Genomic DNA, 12,837 nt, shown 5'->3' on the forward strand with positions numbered 1-12,837 from the left:
TATATACCTTTACATACATACACACACACAAAAAGATGTATGGTAATGAATTAGTTTTTGTTTCTACTGATGTTCTGAATAATTTAAACAAGATTGTTATTAAGTTAAAGGTCCTATGCTACAGAAGCCACAATTCACGTTCGGTACTGAAGTCTATGACCAGATTGTAGTTAACAAGGGTTCAGAGTTGGATGAATGTCTTGGAACTTAAATCTCCCGTATCTTCGTTCCAGCAGTAGTTGAATAGCAAACGTATTGATATTACATTCACAGTAGACCAGGAATTTCAACCAATGTTACCGTTTAAGCTGCAATTGTTTATAATATTGAGCTCAAGTCTACATTTTCGGTTTTACGTACATAAGAGAAGCTTGATGCGTAAAATGTTGCATGTGAATTTAATTAATAGTTTTTATAACTGTTTCGTAAAGAGACAGAAATAAAGAATGTATACAAAGAAGTTGGTTTAATCTCTTCAGTATAAATAAATTTAAATGCGATGAACTTAACAAACACCCCACATTGTCATAAACTGGTGTACCTGGAATAGTCTGATGGTTAGGGCGTTAGATTCAAAATCTGCAGGTCGCGTGATCGAACTCTGTCTTCGAATATGCTCGCCCTTTCAGCTGTGAGGGCGTTGTAATGATATGGTGCATTAAAATGTTCGTTAGTAAAAAGTACCCCTAGAGTTGGCGGTGGGTGGTGTTGACTAGCTACCTTGCATGATACTTCAACATTATGGACGGCTAACACAGATAACATTCGAGTAGCTTTGTGCATAATTCAACAAACAAACATAAAACGATGTTTCGAAAAAGTTTTTTCCCCACGTTACCGTGTGATGGATAACTTAAAATTAATTTAAAACAGCTACTAAAATCAAACACTTGATTACATTTTAAAGATGGTGTACCGAAGTGTAATCGTTCATTGGTTGTTTACAAATTTACTTTCATATGCTGTATCATGGAATAGGTAGGGACCACTGTTAGGTGTCTTTTCACATTTCGCGTCAAAATTTGGGAATGTATTCGGTATCATACGTTATGTTTCAACAGCTTGCAACACTAATTTTAACTTCAGTCATTTTGTACTTTTTGTGTACAGCCCAAAATGAAGAACTCAAAATAATAGAAAGTGTGCTAAACTGAATCGTCAAGGTTGAGTCGTTACTTTATTGATACAATTATAATTAATGTTTAATGTAGTTTCTCAAAATGCATACATATCGAAATTCGTCTGATTTGTCACATGAACCTTATTTTTGTTGTCAGTAATCTCGATGATTTTAGTGTATTGAGATGCTCAAAATTTAATTCTGAATTTTAATAAAGTATCGATGTCCCTGCCATATTTTGAATAACGTGTAAACTTATACAGTGAAGTTTGGAGACTGACTGTATTTATACATATCGGACGAAACAGCACAAGTTACACGATTTCATGCTACAAACGGATATCTTACTATTGTGACTTATTTCCGTCGGGCAATATTAACAAGGGAATCTTACAGTTTAATCATATCCAGGCTATCATGCCAAACCCATTTGCTTGAAAGATGCAGAACGATAAGGACCACAGGCTTATTACTAGCATTGCTCAGCCAGTTACAATTTTACACTACCAGATTATCTCGTGATTTTAACGCCAGTCTCAAAGTATTTTACTTCTTGATTTCAAGTATATTGAAAAAAAAAATACTACTACAAATTATTCCTGTTACCCTGACCAGTTTATATCGTCAATATTTATTCCCTGAACGTGTCTAAGATAAGGCTACGTGTTATACACACGTTAATTAGCTGCCTATTCTTTTCTTCAACCCACAGCATCGAATAGTAAGAGAGGATTGAGTACGTCATAATAAAATTATTTTGAAGATACAAATTAACAAGTCACATGACAACCACAACAAATATAAAGTTGCGTTGGAAAAGCATGTATCAGAACATTGTTTGGTATGATGTCATTATTCAGTCGAATATTAATCGCTTTTGAGAAGGGTGTGTATGTTTGTTTGTTTGTTTTAAATTTCGCGCAAAGCTACACGAGGGCTATCTGCGCTAGCCGTCCCTAATTTTGCAGTATAAGACTAGAGGGAAGGCAGCTAGTCATCACCACCCACCGCCAACTTTTGGGCTACTCTTTTACCAACGAATAGTGGGATTGACCGTCACATTATAACGCCCCCACGGCTGAAAGGGCGAGCATGTTTTGGTGTGACGGGGATTCGAACCCGCGACCCTCAGATTGCGAGTCGAGCGCCGTAACCACCTGGCCATGCCGGGCTCAAAAGTCTAGAACTGACATTCATGGGAAAATGTTTCCCATGATGAAAAAATGGTAAAAAAAAACAAAAACAATTACTTTCGGAGTTAAAAAAAGCGCGACATTCTAACGTAAATACAGGGGAGGAAAAAATGGGTTGAATGACTAAAGAGCTCAGTGTAATTTGATACAACTTAATTATTTCACATAAAGATAAACGATACTTAATATCTGATTTAAAAAAAATCTAGTTGAAACTTTGTTTTACTAACAACCGTGAATGTATTGCACTCATACTATGCATAACAACATATCTTTTATAGAATTAAAATAATTATACAAATAATAACCTTAAAACAATACAACACTGAAAAATATTTATAATTTAATGTATTCGTATATTTCTGTACATTTCACAATAATCTGTAGTACATCAAAGGCGTACAGGCGATCACTCAGCTCTGCTAAGTCCTGAGAGATAATTATGTTAAAATACAATATTTTTTATTATGAGTATATGCGCAAATAAATGAATGATGGCGCCAGCAAAACTGTAACAAAACAATGTATAATTATACCATTTATACAAATAGGATTTGAGTGCTAAAATCCACAACGTTCCACAATCTCACCGTTTATAGCCTTTTGATAGTTTACAGACCAGTTTGAAGACATGATAGTTTCCTATAAAAAAATCTGATATCATCAACCGTCCTAGTTTTCTATCAAAAATGATATCACTCAACCTTCCTCCTTTTTTTATATATAGATATAACACCCAATGTTGTATTTTTATACTTTAATAATATATAATTATACGATAATTTAAACTGTAAATCCACCTCTATAGTTATGGTATCCCTACAGTCTTCATTATTGTTACAGTTTTGTTGGCGAGATCATGTGATTGTTGGTGCGTACATCCATAATAAAAACGTTACATTTTACATTACTACTTAATTTATATATATTGTTACGTCTCCGTTCGTTAGTTAATTTTCCCTAAAAATTCTTTCCGATGAAACTTAAGCGACACAAGTCCTTTCTTAAATAAAACTGGTTTATTCTTTCTGAATACAACTTTGCGATACACTTAATTTCCACAGTCGCGCTATAACAAACGCTATAATTCACAACGAACTTCTCACGTGCTCGACTCAACTGTGTCAATTATTCATTACATTGCCTAGCCGTCAGTTCTTACCCGTTTATATATACAAGACTACCGCATATCTAGTAGGCTCTCGAGATATCAGGAAGGGACGTGAACGTTCGAGAAGATGACGTGTTACTAGCGTCACGTGACCTCCACTGTCGTAACAATATATGTATATATCCTAATAATACTGACAACTCATTATAATAAAAATAGTAAGCTATGCTCCGAATAAGTTCATATCTAAAAGTGCGCCATACAAATATCACACGTTGAGCACAGATAGGGTAAAATGTTTAATTGATGAAATTATCCAGTTTAAACTTTCTCGTCCCCCGATTGGACATCGCTAAGTCTTCGGATTTACAATGCTAAAATCAGAGGTTCGATTCCCTCGGTGGACACAGCAGATAGCCCGATGTGGCTTTCCTATAAGGAAACACACACACACATAAACTTTCTCACGTTTTTACGATATTCAATGCAGTGATGGCAAATTAAGAAAGATTACTAGGCCTAAGGAAAGTGGGGAAAATCACGTTTAACTGGAATTTGTTATTCCATTTCTCTTAATTATTCGGTTACGGTTTCAAATCAGAGACGTGTACAAAGTAAAAAACTTTCAACGGGCTACATTTGTTTTTTGATACCTCATTTCAAAGATTTGTGCTTAAAAATACATCATCGGTGTTAAAGTTGCAGTATTGAATTTCCTTACATTACTTACAAGATTATTACTTTCGAAAAGTAAAAATTGTGTTTACTGTTAACTCAAACACAAATTATTCGTTTGTTAATTAAAGTTACATTTTATTTTACTCAACGCACACTGTTGGAAACGATGATGGCCCGCTAAAATAATTGACGTGTTTGTAAATGACACACACACACACACACATATATATATATATCCGATGTTTATGAAAAAAATATATAGAGACATGCTTAATGGCAAAAAAATTATTCCATGAATTGCTTTTATCACCATGGGGGGAAAAAACCATTGATGTTATCACAATGATGAATGCTTTTTTATATAATAATATTTATACCACACTATTCTACTAGTTATTAGTTCACTGTGAAAGACAGCAACCATATAAATAAACCTGTATGATTTGGCAGGTTGCCAGGACAATTGGCGCGACCATCTATGGAATGCGTTCAAAAAAGGTAATTACGTGAAACATTTCGTCAATCGGAGCTAAGTGATATAAACATAACAGAAGTCATGTCAATAATGGAAATACCCGTCTTCTGGAATTCCACTAGCAGTTCAAACCACTGTCTCTTTTGTTTCACAAAGCCTTATCTTCCGTTAGAGAAAGCAAAAGATCTAATCAGGGGAAGAAATTAATCATTATATAAAATTACAGTAGACTGTGTTTGAAACGGTACTGAGACCTTGAAAATTAGATAATACGGTAATTATATCACCGTTGTCAATGGAAGTTTCTGAATCATATATAAACCACAACAGTTTCATTTCTGCTGAAATATTTTGCATATTCCTTGTGTTTTGGAACAAGAACTTTCACTTTGTGTAGAATAATCCGTACCTAATTGTTTTCTTATAAGAAACTAATAATTTCATTTCACTAAAAATTTAAAATGTCTCATTTCTGCTATAAGTATATTACAAATTATGTTTTCGAAGATTCTCGCAAAGCTACTGAAGCGCTATCTGGGTTAAAAGTTCCTAATCTTGAACTGATAAACTACAGGTGGGGAATAAGATAGCCACCAGCTTCCATCGGCAACTATTGTGCTGGGTTAGATCACAGTTGGATTTATCGAGCAATATTTCTCTATCATACCATGTTTTGTTTTTTTCCTCATTAAAATAAATACTATGTTTTAAATAATGCCATTATTTGATATACAAATATGATTTACAGCTTTAGCATGCAGTTAGATATTATGTAAACATAAGTTTTTATGTTACCTTGCTGAGCTTTTCTCCCTCGCGATGTGGTAACAAAGCACGAAGGGACTGAAAACCCGCGTTTATACTCTGCATTCGACGTCTTTCATTACTGTTGGCAATTTCTCGGCGAATTCTTTTTTCTTGTTCCATTTCCGACTTAGATGACACTGGTCTATTTCCAAGACTACCAAAAACATATAACATATTAGTCTTTCTTTTCTTCTGCTGAAGATTACTTGAAGTATAGTTTGACTCTTCCGTTTGAACTGTTAAGTTTATTATCATTAACTATAGAGCTGTACTACAAAATAATTGATGTGAAATATGAATAAATAGTGGTTATATCCTCTAATAGTAAATGCTTATGTGATACGAGTACTGAACTTTACGATACCTTTAGTACGAGAAATTAAGCATTTAACGATTTTAAACTTTATTAAGAATTTAGTTTTGCAGAGGCAAAATACTGTAATCGCTCTTTGGAGTATTATGCATCTTTAAAAAGGTAAGAAACTGTTTTGTAATTTTTGCTCTCTGCGTCACTGATCGCTGCAGTTAGTTTTAGTTCAGTCTTCCCACTGGACGCGTTACCAGGTGCTAGACGCCAGACTACAAACTAAATCCACTGAAGCTCATGAAGTTGGCAATACGCCAAATAGTCTGTCTCTAGTACGTCTACTATGATGATGTGTGTGTGTGTGTGGGTACAAGTGCAAAGAGATGAGTGGGATGCCTCACAAGCACATGACTTTGCTATAGCGACGGTTCCTTAAACCGTGTAATAGCAGCACTGACAAAATCGCCTACAACTGTTAATGGGGGCCATTTAATATTAGTTTGTTTGTAACATTAAAAAAGTAAAAAAAACAACAACAACAATTTAACGACAAATCTTTATATATTACATTTACAAATGAACAAAACAGATCAGTATTTATTCTAGTCATTACAAACCGTACTTCAATATAAGCTGAAATAAAATGAAGTGATTGAAAATTAATGTTCCACACCAAACAAACGAATGGTGTACGAGATTACAAGTGTAGAACATAACAGCTCGCTGTCCCCCGTTGGGACAGCGGTAAGTCTTCGGATTTACAATACTATAATCAGGGGTTCGATTCCCCTAGTGGACAAAGTTGTGTTTTTGTTATAAGTAAATATACAAACACACACACAGCTAACTCGTGTTGCGTCATTTAAAATGAAATATTGAAATTAAATCTAAAATAGTCATTGCAACATTCAATTTCAAAATTATATAGCTACTTCGAAATAAAGATAGACTGCGTAGTAAAAATTTTAAAATTCCCAAACATCACATCAGCATTATAATTATTCAACACCTTATTATGTAAAACGATCGTCACTGACCATAAAAGGTAACTAAAAACGATAAGTTGGTCATAAAATCTTAACACTGATTAAAATAAGTTCTCTAACGCATATACTATTATTCGGAAAAGAGATCAGAAATTAACTCGTGCTTTAATATACGAATTACAGAATTACATAATAATTTATTATAAAAAACTATTTTTTAGATCACTATGCACATTACACTTGATTAATTAAATTAAACAGTTTAAAAATTTTTCTTCCCATTTAAAATAAAACTATTCTACTTTACAGTTAACTAGAAAAATTATCCAAACTTGCAAAACATACATCATCATTTCCATATCTGTTCTTTCACTCTGCCTCTGCTTTTTTATTTCTCTCTCTCTCTGTCCACAATATTTAGATTCTCCTATTAAAACCACTTCAACAACTGCTGTGTATTCAACTTTTTCATCTTTACACTTTTTTTTTTTCTTTTACATGGTCAATGTTAATTTTTACACAACATCAGATCGTTTAGAACTTAATGAACATCCTCAACTTTTGAACTAAGTTTTCGTTATCCACCCACATTCAAGTAAGCAACTGCCTACATTTTGTTATATATATATATATTTTCTTTCCCATATTATTTCGCCCAATAGAACTGGCAATACTAGTGTAAAACTCACACCCAGTGACTATGTATCTAAATCGCTCCTATCAGTCAGCTACGTTGACACACATGGATCGGGATTTAGATCCTTTTGTCAGGATCTTCCCAGATCAGGTACTATCGTAGACCTCTTCCTCCCTGTGTTGACACACGCAACTGTCAGAGTTTCACTGTTATTGTTAAATAAATTAAATGTAGGTAATAAGAGACAGTGAGCGTTTGTTGCTGTTGTTTTTTATAGAATAAAGAAAATAACTGTGGATGGAATAAAAAAAAAGAATAAAACGTAATGAAACATATTCCTAATTGGCAAAGGAATGCAATGAAATCCTAACAACTCAGGATTAAGACATAAATTAAAATAATGTTTATGAATGCAGTGTTTTAATTTATAAACAAAGGGCTTAGTGTGTAAATTAACCTCATTTAGATTGATAAATTAAAGCAAACTCCACTTAGTTATGAGCTTTAGAGTATTTATTTTCATTCCACAGTCCAACTACAAAATCAATTAGTTACTTAGTTAATATACTGCCGAGTTACTTAGAAATTACTTTATTAATATCATCCTTTTCTTATAGAAATTGGTCCTAATCAGCATAATTAATTTAGCGAAATTCTTTAAATTAAAGAAAGTAGTACAGGGACAAGTTAATGTTACTATTATTAATATTATAAAAGCGTCACTAATTAGGTTTAATACGAGTATATTGATACTATTAGTAAATACACAAAATAACTTAGTACGCCTAAAAATTGCATATTAAGCTTACAAAAATACAAGTTAGTTACAGGAGTTACGTCACACTATATTACTAGGTACAACTTTCTAACAAGGCAATTTAACTTAACTACCGGTATCACTATCACACACGCCTCTTTCCCAATGTGGTTTGTTCTATTTAACATTGTAACAGTAACTTACCTGCCCAAACTTTCTAAAACGTCTTCCTGTTGTCTTGGTATTCCATTAAATATTCTTCTCTTCGCACTATTTCGATTATACAACGCCATTTTCAAGTTCAGATCTCAGAATTATATTAACAATTTTTAACGTATAAATCAGTACAAGAGTATACGAAAACAACCACCTCCATACGCTAAACGACACCGTTTGGCGGGAAAATATAGCGCTTTCTTTTGCTTGATGTATTACTCTTACGATTTTGTAGTAAAGTTAAATTTGCAATCAAAAATAATTCAGTTATAAATTTGTCATGGTTTTAAAATATAAAACCATAATCTATCAATATATATGGAATAAAAGCAAATACATTATATTTTCATTTTGCACTAGTTACTTTCGCGTAACAATACAAACTGACGGCTGATCAGCTGTCTCGTCAAGAACTCGCGGGAAAGTGTAGGAAGTACTGGGATCATGTGTGCGAACTCAAGTTACGAATATATACTTGATTGTTAATATAAATATTGAAAACTATTTGACTAAATGAAATATAAATACTGATTTTAGATTTATTTACGTATCTTATGCAAGTTTAAGTTATTCCGAGCACTATATAGTGAGTAACTTTTCACTTTAAGCCTGAAACGTAGAAAATATAAAATACTACCCTATATTCTTTATAGTAAGTTAGCGTGCGTTGTGTACGTAGAAGACTGATATTACTTGATGCGATGGTGCCCATCGATATAAGCGTAAAGCAATAAACATTTTGTTAACTTTATTATTGGAAGCTACCAGTTATGGCTAGAATATTTGTATTTGATCATAAATCAATCAGTGAATTGCCAATGGAGTCCATATACAAAAAAGAAAGAAAAAAAAAACAGTGGCATTTGGAATACGTTTTCCTAAACTGTTTATGCACCAAATTCCTTGTGGGCATATGACCTTCTTGGTTATAAAGATGATAATAACATACTGATGTTACCTGATGATGACAAAACCTTGTACATTTGCTGTTACGTTAAACTTATATTAAAGTTTTTCTTCATTACCCATTCAAGCCGTCTCCAGCCATTATTATAATAACATACTGTTACGACAGCGGATGTCACGCGACGCTGGGAGCATGCGCGCTGGAGTTTCTCTAAGGATCATAAATTTTCCTGGCAACTCTAGTTTGTTCCAGGCACCCTCTTTTTTAGTATATAAGTCCGGCAAATAAAGCCAGCTAGAAAGATATAATTGCATAGATAGATAGATATAGAGATAGATAATTGAGTCAAACGAACAGCAGGCACCGTAAGTAAAGTGTGTGAATCGCTGTGAATTACAGCGTGTGTTTATAAAAGTAGTTAAGTTAAATTGACTGTGGAAATCCTGTGTATTACAAAGTTGTATCGAAAAAGAATAAACCAGTTTTATTTAAGAAAGGACTTGTATCGCTGAAGTTCCTCGGATAGAATTTATACCGGAAATTAACAAACGAACAGAGACGTAACAATACGAATCATATAAAAAAAGTAAAAAAAAAGCCATCAAACATTGCAGTCAACCCCATTAACTACTGCTAAGGTTTTTCACATAAAAAATGAGTAAGTTCACTCAGTTGTTTGAGGTAACTCAAATGTCGAACGTAGCTAAAATAAATATTAATTTCACTCTTTAATAATTAGTATAGAACATGTATATTTTCAGGTATATTTGATAACTTTTATAAATTTGCATGTAGTATCTTCATGTAGTTAATCACATTTGTGTTGACTGGATCTCAAAAGTTCGTTACTGTTAGAAAAGTAGGCAGCAACGCGTGTTTTCAGATTTTATGATGCTAAAAATCAAGTCTCGATACCCGTGGTAGGCACAGTAGAGATAGCCCATTGTCTAGCTTTGTGCGGAACAACAAACAAACAGATCTGAAATTTTAAAAACTTACCCATATCAAGGAGTCTTCGACCAAAAATACCCCCTATTTTGGTGAAATCGAGAAAACTAGAGGAAAAAATATTTTTTAATATCGAGAAATTTTAGCACTAAACTTTCACATGAAAAATATAGAATTTTATTGTATTTTACACATTTTGCTTATACTGCCAAGATGTGATTTCCACAATTTACAAACAGGAGACAGGATTTATAATTTGGTCATAGAACAGTCATCATTTCATATATGAAAGAATAGGTAACCATTTTACGTGTTTATTATTATTATGAACCAACAGAACGTGTGTGTTTCATCACGAGTTGTTGGCATCCCTACAAGCCCGTTCATTGCAAGCTACACTATAACTGCATACAGAATTTAGTAGTGCAATACCTCCTGACGAATCTCACGCTGCATGTAATTAAACGTGTACAAGAAGATATTTTCTGAAAACGAATTCTGCCAAAGATTTTGAGTAATTAATACCTCATATTTTTCGATTTCGAGAAGGTAGTTGAAAAAAAAACTATTTTAAATCAAAACGCGAGTTTTCAACGGTAACACAAAAAGGCATTTTGCTTCTAAAACTGTTAACATTCGTGGTTACTCTACCATTGAGTAAGTAACAAGTAGAGGAGCCGTAAACACGTGCAAATCCTAGAGCAAGCATGTACGCGTTTCTATATGCACTCCTAGTAGGCTGGGATAGTAACCTCTACAAATGTGTAAACCTGAATAAGGTAACTTGAGATGGAATAGCACTGTATGCAAACTGCTGGTTGAAGAATGTAATCCGAGGACTTATGATGTACTGCACACTAAAGCTTTTCCTGGCTGTAAAAGAGGATGTTTCCATGATTACTTCTCTTGTTTTTCATCTCTTGATTTTTACCTGTATTTTGTTTTGGCTCTACTGTTCATGCCCTCTATTCAGCAGCCAGATAATAGTCCTACAGATAAAACCCAACCTACAGTTTGGTTTCTGGATCGGACGATTTTGTAATCTGATGATGAAATAATATAGCTGGAGTAGTCCAGGAAGGTTCTATGGTCATAGATGACACAGCAGTAGTAGCAAGCGTAGACCAAATGGCTCTCCTATTCCACATTTCATATTTAAAGATGTTTGAGGATGGAATCTTTGGGTGTGTGCAGAAAAAGGTGTGTGTGGTTTGGTCATTGCATTTGATAGTTTAGCTTCCAGGTGTTTTATTCTGGCAGCAATGTTCATTTGTATTTTTCTTTGTTCTTCGTTGACGTCTTTTGGTAATTTGTTGATGTGCCTTTGTAATTATTCAATTTTGTCATAGGTTATTTGTACTATTTGTTTTAGTGGTTGTAATCCTTTTGTACTTCTTCAGTCTTGTTGTTGTAATCCTTCTCTACATTTCCAATGGCTTCTTCAGTCTTGTCTTAAATCAAATTTATCTATATAATGTGGTAATTTGAATCGTAAAAAGGTGATTCAATAATAATTACTGATGGGTTAACACTTTAGCTCAATTGATAGAACCAAGGTAATGATAACATTTAAAATTATCACACGGATACACAAATTACTACAATAATAATAAGTAAATAATATTTTATTTAAAGTTCGTTTCATACCCTTTTGTACACAGTGTTTCAATTTTAGCAGGTCTTGTTTTAAAGACCAAAACGTTGTCAGTTAATATTCTCCAGCCAGTTGCAGTTGATAAAATGTTTAAATATAGTCCAATGTTACTAAGTAAGTAAAGTACATAATACACTGCATGTGGGAAATAAGGCAGAATTGGTAGGTATACAAAGACAAAAAGGTGATGATGAATTGAGACTGTTATGAAACTTCTGGAATAATGCCAAAAGTATTCTCAGATATCACAATAGTTTATTTCATGTTGTTTTTAAAATGTTGATTAAACAATTTTAAGGACTTTCAACACAAGAATGTTTCGTCACCTACAGTACAACTTATACAACGGAGTAATTTTTCTTACCTTTCAACTTATAAGCTGTGGTTATTAAAGTCTGTCAAATGCTAAACATTTAACAAACGCAGCAGAAACAAAATATTGTGGGAAATTAAAGTTGGAAGCGTATCTAACTTGCCTGGAGTGCGCCTGAGGAGTGTGTGTTTTCTTTTACAGCAAAGCCACATCGGGCTATCTGCTGTATCCACCGAGGGGAATCGAACCTCTGATTTTAGCATTATAAATCCAAAGATTTACCGCTGTCTCACCGGAGGACACGCCTGAGGAATGCAGTCAGAAACTACGGGGTTTGGGTGGATTGGGGTTATGTTTTCCCCAAATACCTTTACATTTAGAGTATTAATTGCTTACTTGTTATTAAATACAATGTTAAACGATGAGCTGTCTGTGCCCTGCCCACCGTGGGTATCGCAACCTGATTTCAAAGTTATAAGCTTATCGTTGAGTCACCAAAGGGTACAGTAGCAATTATTTGATGCACTGTACGATAAGACATTATGAAAAAAATAGGGAAACGTACAAGCAAAATTATCATAAAAAATAATTAGTTTAACGACCATCTTCATGACTATTTTTAACATAATTTTTTAAATTATAATTTCGACTCTTTACTTATAAATGAATCAATATAGTGGACCAAAAACTCAATTTAAGTACCCCCCCCCAGTGACACAGCGGTATGT

General features: G+C 33.5%; 1 protein-coding gene across 2 annotated transcripts in view; it reads right to left on the reverse strand.

The window, feature by feature from the left end:
- LOC106461220 (transcription factor AP-4-like) overlaps positions 1-8,449 on the reverse strand; it is a 33,971-nt gene extending 25,522 nt beyond the window's left edge. For both annotated transcript variants that reach the window (XM_013921016.2, XM_022388087.1), the window contains exons 1-2: positions 8,276-8,449; positions 5,373-5,538 (exon numbers count right to left, since the gene is read on the reverse strand). In XM_013921016.2, coding sequence (XP_013776470.1) covers positions 5,373-5,538; positions 8,276-8,364 — 255 coding nt within the window. In that variant the 5' untranslated portion in view covers positions 8,365-8,449. The remainder of the gene's footprint in view (positions 1-5,372; positions 5,539-8,275) is intronic.
- Positions 8,450-12,837: the final 4,388 nt, after the last annotated feature.

Source organism: Limulus polyphemus, unplaced genomic scaffold, assembly GCF_000517525.1.
Source record: "Limulus polyphemus unplaced genomic scaffold, Limulus_polyphemus-2.1.2 Scaffold917, whole genome shotgun sequence".
NCBI classification, from domain to species: Eukaryota; Metazoa; Arthropoda; class Merostomata; order Xiphosura; family Limulidae; genus Limulus; species Limulus polyphemus.